Source organism: Bipolaris victoriae (genome assembly GCF_000527765.1).
Source record: "Bipolaris victoriae FI3 unplaced genomic scaffold scaffold_87, whole genome shotgun sequence".
Lineage (NCBI taxonomy): Eukaryota > Fungi > Ascomycota > Dothideomycetes > Pleosporales > Pleosporaceae > Bipolaris > Bipolaris victoriae.
The window spans coordinates 1-23,913 of record NW_014575305.1 but is presented as its reverse complement, the minus strand read 5'-3'; the positions used below and the strand labels follow the sequence as shown (position 1 = coordinate 23,913).

The 23,913-nt window shown below is 51.6% G+C and overlaps 9 protein-coding genes across 9 annotated transcripts; 5 read left to right on the top strand and 4 right to left on the bottom strand.

Annotated features, from left to right (window-relative positions):
• Positions 1-264: 264 nt before the first annotated feature.
• Positions 265-1,767, bottom strand: COCVIDRAFT_107661 (hypothetical protein; the record flags this gene model as incomplete). Its single annotated transcript, XM_014697931.1, has 1 exon — positions 265-1,767. One exon carries the CDS (start codon positions 1,765-1,767, stop codon positions 265-267), a length of 1,503 nt encoding a protein of 500 aa, XP_014553417.1.
• An 816-nt stretch (positions 1,768-2,583) lies between these two features.
• On the top strand, positions 2,584-3,002 carry COCVIDRAFT_40545 (hypothetical protein; the record flags this gene model as incomplete). The annotated part of the gene is made up of 3 exons (XM_014697930.1): positions 2,584-2,598; positions 2,667-2,780; positions 2,853-3,002. 3 exons carry the CDS (start codon positions 2,584-2,586, stop codon positions 3,000-3,002), a joined length of 279 nt encoding a protein of 92 aa, XP_014553416.1.
• A 2,518-nt stretch (positions 3,003-5,520) lies between these two features.
• COCVIDRAFT_29362 (hypothetical protein) lies at positions 5,521-6,744 on the top strand (the record flags this gene model as incomplete). Its single annotated transcript, XM_014697929.1, has 4 exons — positions 5,521-5,767; positions 5,816-6,128; positions 6,182-6,519; positions 6,572-6,744. 4 exons carry the CDS (start codon positions 5,521-5,523, stop codon positions 6,742-6,744), a joined length of 1,071 nt encoding a protein of 356 aa, XP_014553415.1.
• A 2,166-nt stretch (positions 6,745-8,910) lies between these two features.
• COCVIDRAFT_29361 (GMC oxidoreductase) lies at positions 8,911-11,201 on the top strand (the record flags this gene model as incomplete). The annotated part of the gene is made up of 6 exons (XM_014697928.1): positions 8,911-8,928; positions 8,988-9,266; positions 9,319-9,708; positions 9,759-10,000; positions 10,052-10,812; positions 10,894-11,201. The coding sequence occupies 6 exons, from the start codon at positions 8,911-8,913 to the stop codon at positions 11,199-11,201; spliced, it is 1,998 nt and encodes a 665-aa protein (XP_014553414.1).
• Positions 11,202-11,892: 691 nt separating this feature from the next.
• COCVIDRAFT_40542 (hypothetical protein) lies at positions 11,893-13,978 on the bottom strand (the record flags this gene model as incomplete). The annotated part of the gene is made up of 5 exons (XM_014697927.1): positions 11,893-12,143; positions 12,294-12,840; positions 12,889-13,055; positions 13,158-13,865; positions 13,921-13,978. The coding sequence occupies 5 exons, from the start codon at positions 13,976-13,978 to the stop codon at positions 11,893-11,895; spliced, it is 1,731 nt and encodes a 576-aa protein (XP_014553413.1).
• A 428-nt stretch (positions 13,979-14,406) lies between these two features.
• COCVIDRAFT_107704 (hypothetical protein) lies at positions 14,407-15,834 on the bottom strand (the record flags this gene model as incomplete). Its single annotated transcript, XM_014697926.1, has 2 exons — positions 14,407-15,016; positions 15,086-15,834. The coding sequence occupies 2 exons, from the start codon at positions 15,832-15,834 to the stop codon at positions 14,407-14,409; spliced, it is 1,359 nt and encodes a 452-aa protein (XP_014553412.1).
• Positions 15,835-16,366: 532 nt separating this feature from the next.
• Positions 16,367-17,944, bottom strand: COCVIDRAFT_29359 (hypothetical protein; the record flags this gene model as incomplete). The annotated part of the gene is made up of 1 exon (XM_014697925.1): positions 16,367-17,944. The coding sequence occupies one exon, from the start codon at positions 17,942-17,944 to the stop codon at positions 16,367-16,369; it is 1,578 nt and encodes a 525-aa protein (XP_014553411.1).
• Positions 17,945-19,482: 1,538 nt separating this feature from the next.
• COCVIDRAFT_18682 (hypothetical protein) lies at positions 19,483-20,132 on the top strand (the record flags this gene model as incomplete). The annotated part of the gene is made up of 3 exons (XM_014697916.1): positions 19,483-19,502; positions 19,663-19,939; positions 20,013-20,132. The coding sequence occupies 3 exons, from the start codon at positions 19,483-19,485 to the stop codon at positions 20,130-20,132; spliced, it is 417 nt and encodes a 138-aa protein (XP_014553402.1).
• A 500-nt stretch (positions 20,133-20,632) lies between these two features.
• Positions 20,633-22,707, top strand: COCVIDRAFT_107699 (hypothetical protein; the record flags this gene model as incomplete). Its single annotated transcript, XM_014697924.1, has 2 exons — positions 20,633-22,102; positions 22,153-22,707. 2 exons carry the CDS (start codon positions 20,633-20,635, stop codon positions 22,705-22,707), a joined length of 2,025 nt encoding a protein of 674 aa, XP_014553410.1.
• Positions 22,708-23,913: the final 1,206 nt, after the last annotated feature.

The following is a 23,913-nucleotide window of genomic DNA, read 5'->3' as shown; positions in this document are numbered from 1 at the left end:
GTATCTATCTCAAGTCGCCAGCCATCCAGCGCCCTCTGAGCCGAATGATACTAAGGGAGCCCAGCTTCCATCCAGGGCTTTCTCCCGAAAAGACAAAAGAAATAAAAAGGGTAAACTACACTACTAAGACTTCTGCCAAGAAGGAGTTGAGAGTCTGAAGACGTAATCATCGTGCAAATTACAAAAGGATGATACTTGCAAAAAAACATAAACAGCGAAAGAAATCGGCGAACCAGCCCTCGCATCTGCCATCATCTGGCCACTTCACAGCGCCTCATAGTTTGGGTCGATCTGTAGTGTAGGTGTTCTCGCCTGGTTCTTCTGCTTCAGCCACTCGAGCGTGATTTCCTCACGCACCCCTTGGCTCCATTGTAGAATAGCGGCGTCAAACTTGCGCCACGCCTCCGCATCCTTGCCCTGCACCACGCCCATGACGTCGACGTCGAGCTTAATGTCCCAGCGCAGCTCGGCCGCTTTGACCCAGTAGCGCAGGTTGTCGGCGCAGCGGTATGGCTTCGTTGTGTCTGTGTGGTATGTCTTGATCTGCTCAAAGTGTCGTTTCGATCTTCGCACTAGCGTGTTGTGCAGGCGCACCAGTCTCAGTCCGTCTTGGAGTGTAGCAAGGAAGGGTGTCGGGAGTTCGGTGTCAGTAGGGGCTGTCCACTCTGGAAGGGCTTCGGCGCTCGTCTCGTCAAACGATCGGAGAAAGAGAACTTCTCGCTCTCGCTCCTTGCCCGTCCAGTCGCCATCGCGCCACGACCATGTTTCACGTGCCTCTTGTTCTTCGCGTTCCTTCTCTTCTTCCGTATCTAGAAGCGCGCTGATATCGTCAACCCACTGCTTGAGTTGAGTTACTTCGTATGGCTGAACACCGTTTCCAAAGTTACGAATAGCCAGGCGCTTCAGTACCTCGAGTGTATCATACAGCTCCTTGCGAATCTCACGTTCCGACTTGATAGCATAAAGTCGCTGTGGCTCTTCGTGTGCAGTGTAGTAGTTTTTGGCAGCCCTGATGGCCAGCGTCGTGACATCCAGCAAGTTTAAGCCCTGAACTTCGTGCCACCCCGACGCATCAGCACCACCGTTCTTTGCTGTCTTTCCGTCTGGCTGAATGTCAGAGAAGCCCTTCTCGAGCTCGTGCAGATGTTTCATGGATTCGGCGAGCGATTCGCGTAGTTCGCGACGAAGTACTGTCATGTCAGGTGGCGGGGGTACGTAGATGGGGTTGTTCTTGTATGTGCTAACGGTAGGCGGGAGCATCATGGGCTCAGGGTCCTCCCAGGTCATGGAGGGCGTCTCGTCAAGCGGCGACTCGACGAAGCCCTCGCCCATGTGATGCTCGCTCATTGGTGATCCAGGCGATAATATACCAAACTCTGCATCGAGCCCCGGCGAGAGTGGCTCGTTGCCGCTCGCTGTTCGCGATCCGGGCTTGCGACCTTTTGCTATTCGTCCAGTCGCGGTGTCAAGCAGACCAGTTCTGGCAAAGTAGTATTGCAGATGGGCAATAGTGCCGAGGTTCATGACGCTCTCTCTGCTCTTTGCAGACTCGGAGAACTCGGTGCCCTCAGGCCTCATGTATCCACGCCGCCTGCCGCCATCGGACAACCGGGAGCCTGCTGAGCGTCCAGAAACTGACGAGACCGACGAAGCTGTCGAGACGGAGCGGTCGAGGGGCGGGATGGCGCCGATGGCAAGGGAGGGCGTAGCCCATGGGTCGGGCGACGTGGAGCGTTGGGGCGGCGAGGTGGATGTGGTGGTGTCCATTGTGGTTGACAGGGGGGGAAGGTGCAAAGCCGTGGCAGTCGTCAGACTCCTTATCAGCAGAGAGATTCGGTGCTTTGTACGAATCCTCGGCATTTACGGAGCGTGAGGGCGGTTTTCAAGGACTCGCAGTTGTTTGCGGAGCCACCTGGGCGAAGTGCGGTTGTTGCTATGTGACTCTGGGGCGAAAGGGGGGGCGTTTGATTAGAGGTTTCATCGACTGGGGAGCGACGCGAGATTGTATCCGAAAACAACGCGAGACTAGCGTCACCACCGCCCGGCGCTCCCTCGCGGCGACTAATTTCCGGCAGCCGTGAACACATTGCGGTTGCGAGCAACACGGCGCTGACTGTACATACTTTACTTTGGACATGTGGGCAAAAAAAGAAATTCGCCCGTTGACCCGCGCTGGCCCCTTGCGGCGGCTGAGGCTGTCCTCCTAGCTCCCTCTCTGCGTGCGACTGCATCCATCTTCCCAGCAAAAGCACCTCTCACGCTGGCCCCGCACCCGTCCACCATCCGCGACGTCGCAGGGGTAACCTCCCCCAACGGTACTCTGGTACCAGCAGCAGCAGTAGCAGTCGCAGTAGCGTCTAGGTTTCGCCAGTTGCGATGACGTCGCCCTGCTGCACCGCGCCTGGCCCATAGTATCACCGACGAGCCAGTGGCTTGACTGGCCCTCGTGTGTCTTGTCTTGTCTTGTCTTGCTGCATAGCTGTACTCTTCTCCCTGCCTATAGCATCGAAATTCGTTGCACTGTACTTGAAGCGCTGCCGTGCCCCTCCGCCCCCCCATCCAAGCAAACGCATTAAACCCACAATGTCGGCCAAGCGAGTGCGTCACGTCCGTCGCTGTCATGCCAAGTGGCTGCTGTCGTGGCAGAAGCTAATCACTTTGCACAGATCCAGTACAAGGTCGAGGGCCGTGTACAGGGCGTCAATTTCAGGTCCTTCACCCAGAAGACCGCCCGCAGTCTTGGTGTGACGGGCTTCGTGACCAATGCATCAGACGGAAGCGTATGCACTCACAATGCTATTACCATGGCATGGCGCGCCACACCACACCTCACACGCACTAACCCCTTCCAGGTCCAGGGCGAAGCTCAGGCCACCGACGACAAGCTCAACGACTTCGTCCACCACCTGCACAAGGGTCCACCAGCCTCATCCGTCTCCAAAGTCGACCACTCTGACATTGCCACAAAGCCCGATGAGAGTGGCTTCAGCGTCCGCTATTAGAGGGGCTTACTTGGAACTTATCCAGAGAAGTTTGGTAAATGATAACGTATGCATAGTAGTTAGTAATGTATTGATTACCTAAGCATACTTTACCCAAAAGCTACCAGATTCTTGCAGGAACATCTTATCACAGATCCCATGGAAACTGTCCGAACCAAGTACACCATTGTTGGACGAAGAAATATGCACAGTAGCCAAGTTGTTGAGTCGTTTTATCTGCTCGCCGAAAAAACCGAGTCGGATGCTCATCGCCACTGTCCAATCCGGGACGCAAAGCGCAAAGCGACGGCTCTAGATCGTTGGTGATACACTCAATCTGGTCCTTTGAGAGGAAGTGTTCAAGGACCATACAGCCACCTTCGTTTAAGATGAAAACAACATCTTCAGCGCATCCAGACGTTAGCTGGCATCGTCACTATCTTCAGTCATTGCTATTGCACAAGGCGGCACCGTGACGCTGCTTTACGCTTCTCTTGTTGTAATAGTGTCCTACATCTGCGACACAGCTGCCTTGTTCTCCCGGTTCTCTCCATGGCAGCTGGAATATTCCTCATCACCTCCAACATCGTCTTTGCTCTGGTGATTCAATTCAACCAATCCTACGTTTCTCACCCCTAGCACTCGTTCTTGCCTTGTGAAGTCTTCAACATCATCGCAACACTTTACATCTACCTTGAAAAAAATGTCCAAGATTTATAATTTGGGATGTGCATTACTTTCCATCTTCCCTTCTGTTCAACTTTTCAAGGTCATTTACTATTTTCGGCCTCTACTACAGGTTTGCAGTCACCCCCCTCGACTCATCCTATGTCCTTCATTCTAATGAACCCTTTTTTCTTCTCCTATCCTTCAACTCATTCTTCGGTGTGGCAATTCAGGTACTCTAATTCTCCTTCGCCATTCCAACAGCCTTACTCGTTTGGCGAAAGCGATCCCCATCCTTCTTACCCCACGACAAGGCATTCCGCCTCCCTCATCTAGTCGGTTATCTCTGCTATGTGGTTGGGATATGCTGGAATATCATCGTCTATGTCTTCTTCATGTTTCCAGCTGCGAGTGTCAATGCAGTTATTGGGTGGGCCAATTTGTCTAGCTACGCTGCTAGCAAACATGCCGTTCTTGGGTTGTGCCGGAGCGCTGCCAAGGAATATCCCGGCATCAGAACAAATGCCGTCTCTCCTGGTATGTTGTCGCTCTGCAAAATGCTAAATGTGGTTGCATTCCTCCTCAGCGATGAGGCTAGCTTCGTTACTGGGGGCCAACTACCAAGTTGACGAGGGATGGATATGTTTGACGGATGGAAACTAGTTTTTGCAAATATTTCACAGGCAGCTGTGATACCTGCGTGCCTGATTCACCTGATGTCATCTGTATTCCCACCTGAGCTTGTTGCAGACAATGTGGCTATCTCTCTGTGCTTCGTAAGTATCACACATCCGACCACGAAGCTGCGGGTTCGCGTATTTTTAACCTAAAACAGAAAGACCGGGATTGCGCCACAGTGTGGATGAGCTGCAACATGCATTATCTCGCGTACTCGGCGTAGAAGGATGCGCTTACTCTTCCAATCCTTCTAGAAGTTGTATTCGTGTCTTTTAGATATTCTTCGTTCTGTTAAGCTTCTACTTGTTCAACTGGGATGCACCTGGCTGTTCATGGTTTGCTATTATCATTGTTGTTTGAGTAGCCTTTGATATACAGTATACTGGTAGCGAGTATTTGAAATGCGCAAGCGCGGGCAGCCTTTCACTGGCTTTGGAGTTCCAATCGGATGGCGTTTGGCTCATCGGTGAATAGATGCAGTCATCGTTGTTGCCGGGTTTTTAGGGTGCAGGTGGGTCTTCCTTTGTGGATAGCGAGTCCCCGAAAGCCCGACGAACATCTCCCGGGATGAGTTGCAAAGCATTCGATGCGACCAACACGGTCAACTTGGACTTTAAAACATCTAGAAAACCGGGATATCAGCTCTCCATTATATTGCAATACCATCGGTACTAAATATAAGAGATCTACAACTTCAGGTGTCGGTTTTGCAGGGGTATTTGACCAATGTCTGCAATCGGAAGTTGGAGGCTTGGCTGCCTTGTTCCGGTTTCTTCTCGTTAGCTGAGTATTGAATTGCTCAGCCGCTTCGAACTCGTCTCTGCACGCGACCTATGCGTCTGTTCTCGACAGGTCTGCTTACTGTCTCGGCATCTTAGACAATGCCTATTTGCTCGTAGGCGCTGCCGTGGAATGGAGATGCCGTAATGTTGCTACGGCGTCCCATGGCCATTCCTGTTTCACCCTTGGTGACTAGGCGTCATCAGTGGCTGTCTACGGAAAGCACGAGTACTAATCGAAGATTTTTTGGTTATCGGCGTCTCGTTTACGTTTGTATCAATGACTATTAAAGGACTCATGAGTGCCTCAGTAGTCTCTCATACCACACATCAGTATTCACTACTACACCACCTGGACGACATCCTCAGTTCTCCACTCACCTCTTTTGACACACACACACTCTTCGCCGTATATGATGTCCACTAGAGCAGCAATATACGGATCAGCGGCCTCAAAACGGGGCACCGCTCACCTTATCAAGTCCTTCCAGAGCTACAATGCCGGACTTCGACCCACCTTCATCGTGACCCAACACTTCAAGACTTCAAACGCTAGACGAAGCTTTTCTTCTTCGCCCAGTGGTGAAGCCAAGATCAAAGAGTTTTTTGAGAAGCATCCGACAGAGAAAGTTCGCAAAACGCAGGCAGCATGGCCACATCCAGGTACATACATTGAGCTTGTCTGACTCATCAGCCACTGACAACTCCCAGTATACACAGAAGAGCAGATGAACCAAGTCATCGTTGCTCACCGTGAAGCCAAGACCATGTCCGATAAAGTTGCTTTGATCGCCGTCAAGGTCCTACGCTGGGGTCTCGATAGGGTGACAGGATACAAGCACCCAAAGCCTGTGGATGTGGATGCCAAAGACCCAGTGGCAGCAAGAAAGCAGTTCGCCATGACGGAAGAGAAGTATTTGATTCGGAATGTCTTCTTAGAGAGCGTTGCAGGCGTTCCTGGCATGGTAGCCGGTATGCTACGCCACCTGCATTCTATGCGGAGGATGAAGCGAGACAATGGATGGTACGTATTATTGCGCAATAGGCATTGCACATTCACTAATGCACACTCTCCAGGATCGAGAGCCTACTAGAAGAAAGCTACAACGAGCGTATGCACCTGCTTGTGTTCCTGAAGATGCAACGCCCTGGACCCTTTATGCGCCTCATGGTACTTGGAGCACAAGGTGTATTTTGCAACGCCCTGTTCTTCGCCTACCTCCTAAGCCCTCGCACTGTCCACCGCTTCATTGGATACCTTGAAGAGGAGGCAGTCATCACATACACGCGTCAGATCAAAGACCTTGACGAAGGCCGTCTTCCCAAATGGGAGAAGATGGAAGCACCCGAGATTGCGGTTGATTACTGGCAGATGCCAGAGGGTCACCGCACAATGCGCGATCTGCTTCTCTACAGTACGTGTGTTTTTATCGACATGTATTGCACAGCACGCTAACACCACCCCAGTCCGCGCAGATGAAAGCAAGCATCGAGAAGTCAACCACACCTTTGGTAACCTCGACCAGAAGGAGGATCCCAACCCCTACGTTAGCGAGTATCGGAATCCGGAAGTGCCACACCCAACAAAGGACCTTGCGCATCAAAAGCCAACCGGCTGGGAACGACACGAGGTCATCTAGGATTCCGTTTATCTTGTTCCTCTTGTATTACGCTGGGTATTTGTACTTCCCCTGTCTTTCACCTACACTCCTTTCAAAATGCATCCTTGGCGTTGGTGGAATTTGGATGCTATTATAAGATCGATAACCCTATTGTGTTGGGAGGTGTTTTGACATACGAGAACCATGTATTATTAGATTTGTGGGCGTTCTGGAGATTATTGGAAAGTTTCTTGTGGGCTGACCGGATCCTCATATGGGCGTATGACGGCCAATGAACTTTAGGTACCGGCTTATGTACACACGGTTCGACACAACTGAAACCACTCTATTCTGTACACAGTCTCGGTGCCATGCGAATCTACTAGGCTAGACCAGAAACCTTTCGAGGCTGGTAAACTTTGAATAGGACCGTTCGGATCGACAGTACGCACCCCCGTCGAGTGAGTGGTCCTGGGACGACTAAGCCAGGGCTTGCGACTACACTACTTACATTGTACAGGGGATTGACCGCTCGGCGGAAAGTTACTTTCCCTGCTTAGCTGTCTCAACCTCGAACCTCAACATAAGAGACTTGCAACAATGCTGTTTACTGGAGTTGAGGCGGAGATCTCTGACACTTGAGTGTGCCCAAAAGAAATTCACGCAGAGTTACTCGAGCTGCAGAGCACACCACGAGGCCGCATATCTGGATTGGATTGGCGATGGGTATGATACGATCTTAGTAGCACTGCTATGTGTCTTCTCGATCGATCAGCCTCATACGAGATTCACAGTTAACATGCAATCCTTGGTGCGCCGAGACGTCTGCTGATCTCCGCATTCCCGCAGCCAATATTATGCAGACTTGAGAAGCACAACCAAAGCCTCTGGCGATACTCGCTTTTGCGAGTCAATGTATAATGGCTACGCTCTGGAGTCGGATCGTGCCCAGCCGCAAAAGATAACGTCACATAGTTTGCAGCTTAGTAGACATTCAACAGCCGACACATGCCACCACCTGTGATAAGATGTGCTGACGGCAGAGCATAACACGGCTTTCGAGGAGATGGTTGCAGTGGCTGGTCTATCACTTCCCCGTACGCCGGGGCGGGGCTAACCCCGCACTCTCTGGCACTAGCGTTCACGCCAAGCTACACTCCCCTCAGCATGAGGCACAGGAAGTCCTGCACCCCACATCCGCATTCTTCCACGAGAGAGAGAAGTGCATCCAAAAGAGCGTCAGCGCGGCATGACCCCCGCAGACCAACGTGCGCCCAACAGAACCTACCGCAGGCGCATGGGAGCCAAGAGCCGTCATCCGGGTAGGACGGGGAAGCTTCAGGGAGCTCCAGGGAGCTCCAAACGGTGCGATGCAGTCAGCTACCATACTACTTCCTCCGAATCAACTCCCCACGATCCCCAGCAACTTGAGTTCGTGTAGATCATTGTTGGTCCGCGCCTCGTCTCGACTGCTTCGTTGCACGTGTCACTCGCTGCTAGTCAAGGACGTGTACATTGTCTCCTCTCCGAGGACCTGATACGCTGGAATTGGAAGCCTGAACGCGCCATCTTCACCACCCAGCTCCGGCTCCGCACAGCTTACATCTGACAGTGGGCCTGCACACGCAACCGAGCATTTCTCCTTACTAGATGTGATACTTCTCCGCACCCAGTTTACCAACATACGACCACTGCAGCATTCCCCCCGTCCGCTTTTGGCCTGTACCCCAGTCCCGGGAAACAGCTTTATCCTAGCTCTTTGGACCAATCATCATCTCCAGACCCACCCCTGTATATCGTCGGTACAACAACCATCCTTCTGCGGATCCGCAACTTTGTAGTCTCGCCTTTGTTTGAATGCCTTGGACAGGGGCCCATCATGCATTCCAGCAGAAGTTAGAATCTGTATGCCACCCCTGTTTGAGTGGGGAAGCTGGGGTAATGGTACATGATCCCTCGTCACAATGCATGCACCGTGTTACTATCCGGATGGACGGCTATTGAAAGTGCATAGTGACACAGCCTAGAGAGTGGGTCCTCGATGAACGTGGAGATTCTGGACATGCGGGGTTTGACAGTTTAAAGGGACGTCGTTTCTGCCTTTGTGAGATCTCTATCATGCCCAGTTGACTTGCTCACTGCGGTCAACTTGTAGCAAGTGTATACTGTTTCAATTACAGTTTGATATTTACTTGAGCCATCAGAATGACGATTCCGGACGAGGTACGATGACCAAAGCACTAGCTTGCCGTAATGTCATCGCAATAACTGACAACTACAAGGTTGATATTATCGTTTGTGGTGGAGGATCATGCGGATGTGTCGTTGCTGGCCGGTTGGCCAATCTTGATCATAATCTCCAGGTCCTCTTGATTGAGGCTGGTGAAAATAATCTCAACAACCCATGGGTCTTCCGTCCGGGTATCTATCCCAGGAACATGAAGTTGGACAGCAAGACTGCTTCCTTCTACTACTCCAGACCTTCGGAATGGCTCGATGGACGCCGTGCTGTTGTACCCTGTGCGCACATCCTTGGAGGTGGATCCTCCATTAATTTCATGGTAAGATTATCATGATTAGACCAGATCAAGTGGTAGTATTAACACAATTCAGATGTACACTCGTGCCTCTGCTTCCGATTATGATGACTTCCAGGCCAAGGGCTGGACTACCAAGGAACTCCTTCCTCTCATGAAGAAGCATGAGACTTATCAGCGAGCCTGCAACAACCGCGACATTCACGGATTCGAGGGACCCATTAAGGTTTCTTTTGGTAACTACACATATCCTATCAAGGAAGACTTCCTTCGTGCCACCGAATCCCAGGGCATTCCCACCACCGATGATCTTCAAGATTTGGTCACCGGCCACGGTGCTGAGCACTGGCTCAAGTGGATCAACCGTGATACCGGACGTCGCTCTGACTCTGCTCACGGCTACATCCACAGCACCCGCGCCGTTCACCAGAACTTGCACTTGTTGACCAGCAACAAGGTTGAAAAGGTATGTAACTTCTCTCATGACGCTTTCATGCTGCTAATATTCTATCAAAGGTTATTCTCGAGGGTGACCGTGCTGTCGGCGTCAAGGTCGTTCCTACCAAGCCTGTTTCACCCGGACAGGTTAACTCCAGGACCATTCGCGCCCGCAAGCAGATTATTGTTTCCGGTGGTACCATGAGCTCACCACTCATCCTTCAGCGCTCCGGTATTGGTGACTCAGAGAAGCTCCGAAAGGCCGGCGTGAAGCCCCTGGTTGATCTTCCTGGTGTTGGTCTCAACTTCCAGGATCACTAGTAAGTCTACTTTCTGACGGCTGAAATGCAGTTTACCTGACATCATTATAGCCTGACTTTCGCGACATACCGCGCGAAGCCACATGTAGAGTCGTTTGACGACTTTGTTCGTGGTGACCCCAAGGTGCAAGAGCAAGTCTTCCAGCAATGGAACATCAACGGCACCGGACCACTCGCAACCAACGGCATTGAAGCTGGTGTGAAGATTCGACCAACTGAGGAAGAACTCAACATGATGGACAGCTGGCCATGCAAGGAGTTCCGCTCTGGCTGGGACTCTTACTTCAAGAACAAGCCCGACAAGCCAGTCATGCACTACTCGGTCATTGCTGGCTGGTTCGGTGACCACATGGTTATGCCACCAGGCAAGTTCTTCACGATGTTCCACTTCCTAGAATACCCCTTCTCTCGTGGATCTACGCACATTGTATCACCAAATCCATACGAGGCACCCGACTTCGACGCTGGCTTCATGAACGACAAGCGCGACATGGCCCCGATGGTCTGGGGATACATCAAGTCGCGTGAGACTGCTCGTCGCATGGAAGCCTACGCTGGAGAAGTCCAGTCCATGCACCCATTCTACGCCTATGACAGCCCTGCCCGCGCACGTGACATGGACCTCGCAACCACCAACGCATACGCCCTCCCCGGCAACCTCAGCGCTAACATCCAGCACGGATCCTGGACCCTCCCTGTGGAGAAGGGCCGCGCCCCCGAGCCTACCTTCTTGAACTCCAACCAGCAAGAAGTCTTTGAGGACCTACACTACACTAACGAGGACATCAAGCACGTTGAAGACTGGGTCAAGCGTACGTTCCCCTCCCACACCCACAATTAACACCTCAACACTCCCAAGTAACCAGTCTTTCATACTAACTATACTTACACAGGCCACGTCGAAACCACCTGGCACTCCCTCGGCACGTGCTCCATGGCCCCCAAGAACGGAAACTCAATCGTCAAGCACGGTGTCCTGGACGAGCGCCTCAACGTCCACGGCGTCAAGGGCCTCAAGGTCGCCGATCTCTCAATCTGCCCCGACAACGTCGGCTGCAACACGTACTCGACTGCGCTCCTCATCGGCGAGAAGTGCGCCGTGCTCACTGCTGAGGACCTGGGCTACAGCGGTAGCGCGCTCGACATGAAGGTGCCTAATTACCATGCCCCGAGGGAGATTGCTGGATTATCGCGCTTGTAATTGCGGATGCTGGGGCGCAAGGAGGGGGTGTATTTGTAGTGGATGCAATGGGCGGGTCAAGGTTGGACTGATGCGAAAAGAGGATAACTACAAATGCCATGTATATATGATTGAATGTGATCCTTTGTCTCTATCAATGTGCCACTTGTGCTTGTGAAGTTGTGGTGTTGAGCAGTGCTCTTGTGATGTACGTAAGCACCCTGGGGGGTCTAACGTCTCTCATTGCTTGCCGAGAAATCATGTATGCTAAGAAAAGTAAGAGATACTTTAGCTTTTAATAGTAGAAGAGGCTATAAGAAGGTGAGAGTAAAGAATGTAGGGTAATAAGTGATATTAATAGCAACGCTCCTAGGCATTGGGACAACTTACACCGCATATAACGATGTAGCCATGTGCTATCGCTACGATCCAATATTCCGAGCAGCTATGTCGACGGCTCGATGTTCAGCAAAAGCAAGACTAAGAGGCGGACGCGAGCACACTCGGTATACTTAAGGGGGCACCCGGTGAAAAAAAAACCCCCCCAAAGACTCACAGATAGCTTGTACTTTGTATCCATCACTACTAGCTACGATTTTGGTAGGGTGGTGGCCTGCGCTGAGTCTTGGGAATTTTGTCCACCGGATTGGAGGGGGAGAAGATTCTAGCTTTCTAGTAGTTGCGTTCGGGGTATTTCTTGTTCCATTGTTATTCAACTGCAGAGAATACAATAACAATGACATGGAGCTTGCCTCATCCACTGAAGCGATCCCGGCCCTGCTAGCCGGCCATAGCCGTTGATTGTCCGACACTGTATGCAGTGTACCGGAACAAAACCACATGGAGTAAGTTTGTCTTGCTCTGCGCTGTACCTTCCTCGCCCTAGGTCATCGGCATGGTAGCTCGTGTTCGATTCCCATCGCGTGCCTTGCTCCATGTTTAAAGTTGCTTGCCTCTGGACCTCTTGGTCCCACCCACCCACAAAACCATAATGTTAGCTAAGCCACTGACATAGCTGCTTATAATATCGAAACCATATAGACCAAATAATAAGCGTAGTTCCGGACGTAAAACATGCATATATAGGCAGAGGGGTTAGTTCAGGAGGAATACGATCCGAGTAAAACAAGTATCCAACCAAGAATAGAGCCAAAGTGAAAGTCACTGTGACCAAGTAAATACTGAAGGGGAATGTTTTGACAATCTGAACACCCCAGCGAGGATCCTGGATAGTCGAGACTGTGTGTGATCCGTCCCTGTGATGATGGATAATTACACGTCGTTTGGGAAGTTTCTCAGATTGCCTGCCTGTTGAAATAGGCTTAGGCACCAATGGGTTCCAAAAGTATCTTATGAAAAGACTACCACGAAAACACTCTGTCCTCGCAGAATCTTCGTAGTACCCCCCGGCTTGTAAGCTAGTTCTTGAAGCTGTGGATGAGCATTCGAGCACCTCAAATGCATTCGTTGACGAGAATTTTATTAAGTTGGCTTCTTCGGGCCACCGAAGCCAATCCAGGCTGTAGTAACAGGTAGCTTTTGAACAGTGTTCTCGGATGAGGTCGAAAGCTTCTGCGTCATTTGTGACAGAAGAGAAATCGATTTCCAGGACTTGAGTGTGATTGCCGCTAGTGATGCACAGATCGAGTATCATGAAAGACTCCGATTATAGCCAAGAAGCGTCGTAATCATCGAGTTTCGCAAGAACCGATTGCAGGCTTAGTCTCTCATCGGGCTCTTTGAGCAGTGTAGATATAATGATGTCCTCCAGAGTAACGAGAAACCCGACCATCTCTGGTTGCTTAGTACCTTCATGAGTTTGGCGTAATTGTTTCAAGAGAGGGGGCACCTCCTTGAAGCTATAGGAGAAACCAACTTGGTATAGCTTTTCTAGCTGGAAGATACCCTGTTCGTTCTCCTGGCACAGCTCCCACCGCCTCGAGCTCAGGAGGGCATGGATCCATGAAATGCTGCAACCGAGTGAGAAAATGTCGGAATGATAAGTACTCGATGCTTGAGCTTTTTGTTCGGGGGCGAGATATTGCTCTGTGCCATTGAAAGTGGTATTCTCGGCTTCCACGTATCCTTTGCTTATTCCTAGATCCGCAATTACGACACGGACTTTGGGGTCCAGAGAAGCACCATCCGACTCATCGACGAGAAGAATATTGTCTGGTTTCAAATCTTTGTGTCGAATCTTATTGTTATGTAAATGCTCGAGCCCGAGAACGCATTCCCGAACGATACTCGGCCAAGGGTCAAGACTGTGGGGTTTGTACCATGAGCAATGTCGGCTCATGCCATCGCGAGAATTTGCTATATCTTCAAGTAGTTTTTGTAGTGATGCTTGCGCCCATGGTTGGGTCACAAGAAATGTTCTGTCCGTCCACCCTTCTTGCTCAATCACGTATACCTCTTTCAGCTGGAGTGCGTTTGGGTGTTGACAAAGCCGAAGGTGTTCGATCTCTTTGTGCAGCTGACGCCGGGCTCTTCTGTCTCCGATATATATTTCTTTAATTGCGAAAGTCTCAACCTTGCGTCGAAGTCCGCGCGATGGTAACGTTCTAGTTGCTTTGAACACGGTAGCCTGGCCTCCACGTAAATCCGGTTGTTCTTCATCCCTTCTGTATGGCACGAGCGCTCGTGTTGCGTAGGACACTATAGTTTTCTGTACCACCTCTTCTACTATTTCATCATATCAACTCTCGAAGATGTTTATTTGTAGATGCACTTGACATACTGTTCTCTGGACCGTGTTCAGTCACTTTGGGGCCGTGACGGCGGAGGCTGGTTGCCATACTACTGCTCTTTGTTGTTCAAAATATAGTGTTGAAGAAGGTACGTTCCAGTTGTTGGAGGTTAAAGAAAAGTTTCGGTACAGCTATCGATAGAATGCTTAGCTTGAAGGTAGCAATAGTTTCCAGCTGGTGCTTGCCTCATTGATCAGTAGGCTCAGCCGCTCGAGGACTGATTATGTAAACAGGAGACGCGTTTGTGTAACCTGTTACTACTTAAGGAATTTTGGTCTGTGCTTTTGTGCCGCTTGCTCACGACTAATATGGCGTTTCTCGCTACGTAGTGAGGGACGTTACTACTGTGCAGCAAACGTTTTTTATTACTCCAAAAGTACATGAGCGTCTTCACAAGGGTATATTGTGCATCTCTCTCTTCCCTCATCCATTCCTAACCACATGACCCAAGGCCTATCTCCCAACCCCCCTTATACTCACTTCGCAAACCCCTTCGGCCCCGCCCACTCCCCCTTAACATGATACCTGCCATACACCCAGGGGAAGAACTCCTTCTTCAACCAATAAAACGCCTTCCTAGGCACTCCCTGATCCACTCCCAACACCCTCCCAAACGTCTCCTTAGGCACACCGCCGTACTTAAACTCCGCAAGCAGCACCTCCTTCTGCCCCGTAAGCAGCGGGCATGACGTGTACCCATCATACTCGGCTTCTAGCTGCTTCCCTTGCATGTGGTTGAGCAGGTTGGACACGAGGACGGGTGCTTCGGCGGTGATGGCTGCGACGGTTTTGCTGGTGGGGAGTGAGGAGGCGTCGCCGATGGACCAGACGTTGGGGTATTTGGTGTGCTGGGTTGTGCTGTCTGAGACGGCGACGTAGCCGGCTTCGTTTGCCAAGGGGCTGTTTTTGACAAAGGACCAGGGCACGTTTTTGGGGGCGACGTGCAGGAAGTCGAAATGGCGTTTGACGGGGTCTTGGTTGGGTACGTTGAAGGTGGCAGTGTTGCCGGAGATGGAGGTTAGGTCGTGTTGGAAGAGGCCTTGGACGCCGCGTTCTACACGGAGCTTTTCGAGGGTTTGGCTGTATCTGTCGGGGGGGTGTTAGCATCGAAACGGGCGTGTAAGGTCGAGGCTGGGAGCTTTTCTCGAAACGTACTTGTCTACACCGAACATTTTTGGCAAGCCAGTTGCAAAGGCAATGTTTATTGGAGATTCGCTGGAAGATGTAGGGTGGTAAAGCCCAGCGTTCTTCCAGTAATCCAACGCAAGCCACATGATCTTTTGGGGTGCACCCGCACACTTGACTACACCCGCTGGCTGGGTGAATACCGCATCACCCTTTTTGAACTTCTGGATATTGCTATATGCCTTGTCACAGTATGCATAATCGTAAATAGTGGAAACCATTGATTCCTTCTCTTCAAGCGCTTCTTTCAGACCGGGGACAGCTCCGTAATCCAGCGTGATTCCAGGTACGACGACAAGTTGCTCATATCCGATTCTATCCCCGGTACCGGTAGTGATGTAGTTTTGCTCTGGGTTTAGGCTTCCTACGGCTGTATTGTAGAACTTGAATTTGGGGTTGATCAAGTCCTTTAGTGGGCGACGGAGCTCTTCTTTCTTCTTCAAACCACCACCAACAAGGGTCCAGCCGGGTTGGTAGTGATGCCATTCCGCGGGATCAACAATGGCAATGTCGTCTTGGGCAAAATTTCCTTTTCGAAGCAGTTGGTGGGAGAGAGCAATGCCAGCTGAGCCACCGCCAATCACGACAATTTTGTGATTGCGGGTAGCTGTCTGCACTGGTGCGACTGTTGCAAGATTCCGAATGGAGGATGGTACCGCATGACTGGACTTGACAAGGGAGCGCGATGCCACTGATTTGGAAATACGAGTGCAGAACATGGTTGGCGTGTTACTCTAATCCTCTTCCCTGTGGGTCTTTCTGCTTGGTTAGAAAGGAAAAATGATCGTAATGACAGACGGGGGGGTGAGGTTCAGATCAAGTGGTCCCATTCAGCTGGACTGATTACAGACTTTGATGTGGGTCACCCATTGAGGCTAGGGAGATGGCCAATAAGGAGAGCCACTAGCGGATCACGACATCGGTCCTAAAATATCAGCTTACACAGAACATAGAGTACGTAAGAAGATATAGCAGTCAACGGAGTCACAAATGAGTGGAGAGAGTTATTTTTATCTTCACCAGAAAATACAATCGATGTCAGAAATATGAACTGAATCTAATTTGCACAGCAAATATCTAAATGCCTATCATACTTGATCGTAGAACCTTCGTTACGAATAACTAGAGATAGAAAGAAGCATATCAAGTCATTTCCACTCATTAGCATAATATTAGTTGATAGATCGTCCCACACTGAAATCGCCAGTTTTTCCTTTTTCCAAGTTGTTATACTTCGCTGCTCATCTACTCTCAGATGGAAAAGTTTGTCATGCCAGACGGAGTGTCCCACAACGCATCCCACGAAAAATCAAATGCGTTGGGATCTAAGATATCCGACAGCAGGAAAGAAGCGTCATCAAAGTTAGGCATCGTATGCATTTCAGTACCATTGCCATTTGCAACAACGCTCGCAGGCTCTGTTTCCGATGGTTGTGGTACCTCTCTTGCATTTAGCGAGGCAATCTTTGATACCGGATCAGCGCACCGTTCTAGACAGTAATTTGCAATGTCCCAGTCAAAGTTGTCCCGCGCATGCTGAATGTGCGCAATGACGCGTTCAAGGCGCGTGACAGACGTATTTCGTATCTCGGAATCCTGCGTCTCGACGGTGCAGCGAAGTGATACCGTGATGGCATGTACCAAGAGGTGAGTTGCGTATGGCAACCAAAAGTCCAGAAACTGGGTTTCACCCATAGCAAGTATGAAGTCGAGAACAGCTGAAGATGCAATGCGTAATTGGTCCATACGATTTCGGCCAATGCTGCCATCACCATCGAGAACTGCTGCGCGGAAGATTACACGGGCAAGAACGAGTCTGATTGAGAGAAATGAGAGCCAAAGCATAGCTGTTCCTGGGCGATTTGGTAGAGGAAGCCATTCCGGAAGTTGTGCTTCCAAGTCGTTCAATTCTAGTTTGAAGCGATCAATTTCCCGGGAAAGCTGTAACCGGTCTGGATTGATCTGATAAACAAAAGGCAAGATTTCCGCGAGTAATTCGGTCAGGCCACACAAATATATGAAACAAGTAGTAGCTTGCTTCTGCTGTGGGCTGGCCCTATTTCCGATGAGTGATGTGACAGTTGGCCGCGGAACGTCGTAGTAGCCTTTCGAAACGTAAGGGGGCGCGCCATATGCCACACTAGACCATTGGTCGGTGATGAGAACGCACCACCACAGCCGTATTCGGAGTGACTTTTCGTTTTCTGTAATTGACCATTTTGAAGGATCTCTATGAAGACCGAAAGTTTGTGCCAAGGATACAGTCCGTCCACAGAGAGTGATGTTGCCGATGATGGAAACCGAAGGACGGCCGACTTGGTCGAGCACCGCGGCCTGTATGGTTGACATTCCCGGGCTAAGGAAGTCTTCCAGGGTCGCGGAAATGGCCTTGTTCCAAACATAATATGAATTTGGTTTGGGATGCATCTTGAGTGTATCTGATTTGGCCCAATGTGCCGATGCAAGTGCATAGATGACGCACATGAGATTGTTTGGCACTTTGGCGTATTGGTCCGTTCGTAACGTTTCGCACATCTCGTCATCTAGAATGGGGAGATGATAGTGGATCTCGCTGAAGTAGAGTTCGACGACTTCCCGCCTGAAGGGTCCCATGATCTGTTCCACAATCTCCACTTGCTCTCTTCCACAGCCGCTGTTGGGTGGTAGACCAGTTCGGAACCTCGGCACCGTAAGGTACACGACCGGGTCTTTAGCATCGTGCAACAACGTCTGGTAGTTGGAGTGCTCAGTCTCACCGCCGGCTTTTCGATGTTGCGAAATATGGCGATTGAAGATATCGATGTCCTCCGCAAAATGTGGCGCAAGCATGATGGATGCCGAGGGATTATTAACATTTTTATGTAAGATTGGGGCCGAGCGAGGCCTAGATGGCCCTTCCTCCGGCTCACTGTGTCGGCGTCGCTTCGAAGGCCTTTTATCTGAGCCTTCTTCGGTAGGAGAACTCGTGCTGGAGCCCTCGACATATTGACACTTAAGTCGTCTTTCTCGACACGACAGACATGGTTCTCCAGGAATATCGATATGACAGCGGATTTTTCTCGAACGACATCTTGTACATGCTGGTACTTTGTGCGAACGGTATGGCCTGTTTTGAATAGGAGTTGTGCGGGCCATGTGTTCGAGACGCGACGCCTTTCCTGAAATTAAACTCGGAATCCTGATCCTCTAATAGACGCCAGCGTGCTGTAGCAGTGCGAGTCGCCCCGGCGACCTGACAGGGTAAGTTTCGCGATCGCAGCGAAAGTTTTGAGTTGTTGCTATGGCGTGTGATTACTGGGTTTTCCTGCTTCCATGTGAATTCGGGATGTTGGGATGCGAAGAAGATGCGGATTGTCAACTAGGCGCTAGTAGGTAGCTGGCCCCACTTATCCTGTGCCAAAGCTCTCAAGATTTTCCCCACCAACTATCAGTCAGCCTCTAGTAGCACCTCGCATACGTACACCGCTCGAACGCTCCACCAAACCACCTTGTGCGACCCGTAGAAAAAATATTTCGAGACGACTGCTCCGCTTTCTTGAACCATGGGGTCACTGTCTTTCATACAGGGTTTTGACTCGGCCATCATCAGAGGTTCCATTGGGTTGAGATGTTATGCCGTTATCTACACCGCTGCACGTCTATTGTAAGGGACTCCCGTATCAAACACCCGAAATGCAAATGACACATCTTGTTGGTCTGGTGAGCGTTTTCAATATACGAAGTAAAGTGGCAACCTGACCTGCGAGTCTTCTCCCGCATCAATGCAATGTCCGACAATCTAGCAAGCAACGGCCATGTTGGGGCTTGGTACATTGTACATGAACTGCTCACGTGTTATGGAATAGTCGAGGGTTGTGCTGAAGATATGTCTGGGACCAACCATACATTCAAATGATTGCAAGCAGATCAGCGGATATCTTGGGGATTGAGCGCATGAGCCTCAACAGCGTTACAAGCAAGAAAAAAACTGTGCTCATATTGCCCCAGAGGTTCATGATGGTGACTCGTGGGGAAAACCAGTCCCGTGTGGCAAAAAGAATGCCTTCCGCCAGAATTGAACTGACGACCTCGTCATTACTAGTGACGCGCTCTACCACTGAGCTAGGAAGGCTCGATATGTTTTTGATGACTAATCTTCAAAGTTAATCATTTATATCGAAAGTTTTTTTTTGAATTGGAGTAGCTTTGTCGCGTGGTGCAGGTTTTTCTCAGCCCCACAGCATTGGCTGATTATTATCTTCGCCCCCAAGCGCCACTGGGCCTGGCTGAAGTAGCGTTGACCTCTGTACGCATGTTACTTCAGAAGCTAGCATGGAACACCAGGTTATAGCCGGAAGCACGCTCTTCTCAGCCTCGTGCTCGGAATAATGGAGTGGGCACTGTTGAGGTATGTTTTGTTTGTTTGTTGTGGACATGGGTGCTGCTCGTGGTGGCTCCAACGGCCACTAGACATCCTTGCTATATGTGATTGCTTCTGATACCCCGCGTGCGCTCATGGAGCAATGTGATGTGGACAGTACCCTGCACATTTGTACATGGTTCAATAGAGCAGAGCACGCGAGCGCAGCCACTGTCGCAAGCATACAGCCTGGCATTAGCCTCGGGTGTGGCATTGCGGCGCTGGCATGCCGCTTTGATGACGAGCGAAATTACGACGTGCCGGGGGCCAGCCTAAGAAAGCAGCCAGTATGTGCCATGGAGCCGCACGGTAATTACGAGCTGGCAGGTCCTGGGATCCTCTTACCGCGCTGCTCCGCGAGCACGCCATGCCGCCGGCGGGTATTGAGAGAAGGAGAAGGCGCAGTATGCATCAGCCACGTCATAGTACGACAAAGAATGGGGTCAGCGCGAGACCGTAGAGCGAACTTTGTTGCTGTGCGTAGCTATTTGCTGATAGTTGATGGTTGATAAGGGGTGTAGGGCGGCCCATCTGCAGACCAGGGCGGGCGACGAGCGTCAAGATGGGCTGGAAATTAGATGGGGTGGCCAATCAGGGGCCGCGGGTACCTGGCGCTAGACGCAGGCTAATGTCTGTTCAGGAAAGATGAACAGGTGGCACGGGCCAACGTCCACGGTTCGGCCTGGCAAGGCACCCCCCGGCGTTTCGAGCGTGGCTGCATGGTCGCTCTTGCCCTGTGTGTGTCTCTCTCTCTCTGCCGCGCTGCTACTACTTTCTTTCCTTCTTCGCCGGCCCCTTCGCTCGCTCACCCTCACGCCGCCTCTTAATTCCCTTGACGACATCACGTACTCCTGCGGCCGGGTTGTCGTCTTGTCCTTCGTTCCCCCAGCGCTGCCTGCTGCATTTCGCTCTTTTACACAAGCCTACAACTTACCCTCTTTTCTGTATAGTGCCTAGTCCACCTAAACATAAACAACACCAGTCTTTACCCCCCGCCACGTCGTACCTAATCCGCCTTCACTGCTTGCAAACACCACGCCGCACATTCGATACAAGAGCCGGTTCCTGTGAAGCGATATTTGGACCTGGTCCCATAACCTCCTAATCGCCTGTACGCCATGATCCACGACATGGCCTACCAGCACGCCCACGCGCATCTCATGCGCCGACAACGTCAAGGACCCGTCGAGATTGTCACCGAGATCGTAATTGCTACCGAGGGAGGCGACGACGCCCCTGAGCCCACCCAGAAGCCAATTGCCCTCCCTCCACCTGCCACCCGCGCTCGCGAGAGTACCACCGCTGCCCAGAACGATGACGAGCCCGAGGAGACAGCTAGGCCCACAAGAAGACCATCCTCTACTCAGGACTCGAACGACGATGACCAGCCTGCACGCCAAACCAGCCAGCCGTCCCGCCAGACCGATCAGCCATCTCGCCAGACCGACCAGCCATCGAGCTCGACCAAGACAGCGTCCACCCTGATGCTCGCAACAAAGTCTCCCGAACCAAGCCCAGCTTCATCTGCTGCAGGCCTCATCTCTGCTACTGCCGCCATTTCTGCCACAGCTTCCTCCACTGCTGCCCCCGGCTCCGACGGTGGCATGTCTACTGGCGCAATGGCTGGTCTGGCCCTCGGTATCCTTGTCGTCATCTGCGCTATCCTGACCGGAATCCTCCTTGTATACCGCCGTAAGAAGAAGCAGATGGCTGCTGCTGCTGCCGCGGAGAATGAGAAGACTGAGATGCGAAGCGCACCTCCTCCACCACCACCTCAGGTCATGGCCGCTGCCGCCCCAGCTGTTAGCATTCGTTCTGCCCACAGCGCTGAGACTGCGCCCCGTTTGAGCCTTCGCCCTGTTACTCAGTTCGACCCCAGCTTCGAGCAGCGCAAGAGTGCAGCAAACTTGCTCAACACTGGTGGTGCTGCTGGAGCCGCTGCCGCTGGAGCCACTAAAGCCCAGAGCCTCTCACCTTCGGCAGCTGCTGAGCGCCCAACGAGTGCCTGGGAGCGTCCTGGAGCATCCAACGCTCCTGCTGCTAACCCTTTCAAAGATCCTGACACGCCATCTGGTCCCCCACCTAGCAACCCCTTCGGAAACAAGGCTGCTGTCGATACTCAACAAGCCTCCATTCCGGATTCGCCTCCTAATGCCTCCCCACTGAACTCTGCCATGCACTCGTCAAGACCCAGCGCCAGTTTTGCTGATCCCGCTGCAGCAATCGCTGCCGCTGATGCTGCCCCTGTCGCTGTTGCTGTGACTGCAGCCAAGTCAATTCCTCCTCCTACTTCTCAAGCCCCTACAGCCGAGCTCCCTGCCCCTCCGACAGCCAGTGCCAACTCCACAAACGCTCCGCTCAGTCCCCCAGCTACCGAAAGTCTCCCTGCGTCTCCTGGTCCCGCGCCCACTGGTCCTCCTCCTATCGCTGGCGCCGCTGTTGGTAGCGCCCCTCAGAGCCCGGCCCTCGCTCCTGGTTCCAACAACGTACATCGTGTCCAACTTGACTTTAAGCCTTCTATGCAAGATGAACTTGAACTTCGCGCTGGCCAACTCGTTCGCATGCTCCATGAATACGATGATGGATGGGTAAGCAGTCATCTTTACTTTGTCAGAATCAACCCGCTAATCATCCCTAGGCCCTCTGTATCCGTATGGACCGTTCTCAGCAAGGTGTCGTTCCTCGTACATGTCTGTCCAAGCACCCTGTCAAGCCCCGTCAAGGCCCTCCCCCAGGTAACATGCGCGGCCCTCCTATCCGCCCGCCCATGGGTCCAGCTGGTGGACCTCAGCCACGTCCTCTTTCGCCCGCTATGAACTCCCAAAGTCCTCGTCCCATGAGCCCCGGCCCTCGTCAAATGCAGCCTAACGGCAACGGTCCTCAACAAGGACCCCCTCGTGGTCGTGCCAATAGCAATGCTCCCCAGCAAGGTCCTCCTCGCGGCCGTGCCAACAGCAACGCACCTTTTGCTGGCCCGCAACGTTCCATGTCCCCCGGTCCTTACGGCGGCGGACCCCAGATGGCACCTCCACCTCAGATTGGTGGTCGTCAACGATCCAACTCGGCAGGTGGAGCTAGTAACCCACGACGTGGCCCAGCTCCCGGTCCTAGTCCTTTTAACCCCAACGCCCCAGCCCCTACCGGCCCTCTTCCCATTCCTGATCGGAAGCCGGTTCCTGGTATGGCGCTGTAAGTCGTTGAGCCGTCAGAGTCAGGTGTCTTTTTTTATGAGGAACGTTTCAGCGGGCTCTTGTTCTGATTTTCTTTTGTTTCCTCGATCTGAGATTGTATGCCTCTAGATCTGTGGCTATGTGTCTTGCTTGCTTAGCTTCTCTTCTTCATGCCTGCTTTGTCTCATTGACTCCTCTCTTTCTCTCATAATCTCTCATTCTCTTGCATGAAAGTTTAGCGAGTTTTACGAGGGGGGGATTGGGGCAAGCAGCGGCTACTTTTGCCTCTTTGCTTGCCATGTTTATACCCCCACCGAAGCCTCGTGTCAAACGCCCTTGCTACGAGGTATGTAGTGAGGGCCGGAAGCAGGCGAGGTCGAGTTTATTTTAGAAAAGAGGTCGAATAATGTCTTGAAGATATTTATAGTTTTTTCTTGGTTAAAACCTGTCCGCTGGGAAGGGGGTTTCGTCTCGGATCAGGCTGGATTAGTACATAACCCTTTTTTTTCTTTGCCTTCCCCCCCCCTCCCCGCCTCCAGCATTTTCAGCCACGGGGCGTCGGCACAAAGTTTACTTGTGCCCGACCCCTTAGTGTATGCTGCTGGAGAAAAGTCTGGATTAGATAAGAGGGGAGGGCATTCAGGAATGAAAATGAAATACATCACATGTTATTCGCCTCGGAGAAGTTAGGAAATCCCCCCCGCACGCAGCGTGTCGCATGTTTGAAGCAAACGCAATGTGAAATCCTCCTCCCACTCATAACACCAAGCCAAAAAGGTTCCATGCACTCATACTTTGTCCAAAACAGTGGGTTGGGTTGGGTTGGGTGTAATCAAATCGTAACTCGATACATTTCCGCCCCCCCCCCCCCCAATATATCTCCCATATCCCCGGTATCATCATCATCATCGTCATCTCTCTTTGCTCAATACCCCATTTGCCAAGTAAAAGGTAATCACACTCTACCAATCATCTTGAAACGGGACTTACCCACCCCCCCCATGTTCATATCGGGGGTGGGAATGAGCCCAGATGAGATGTTCTCCCGGGACCCGAAGGTATTCGAAGCCACTTGGAGATGATGTGGGTGTGGGTTTGTAATTAGCCTTTTAGTGCCTGCGATAGGGTTTGTGGGTGCTAGGGTTAGGGAGGGTAAGGTGTGGGGTGAAGGTAAGAGTAGGAAGGAAGGAAGATAGTTGAGACTCGAGTTGGAATCTGGGGGGGGGGGG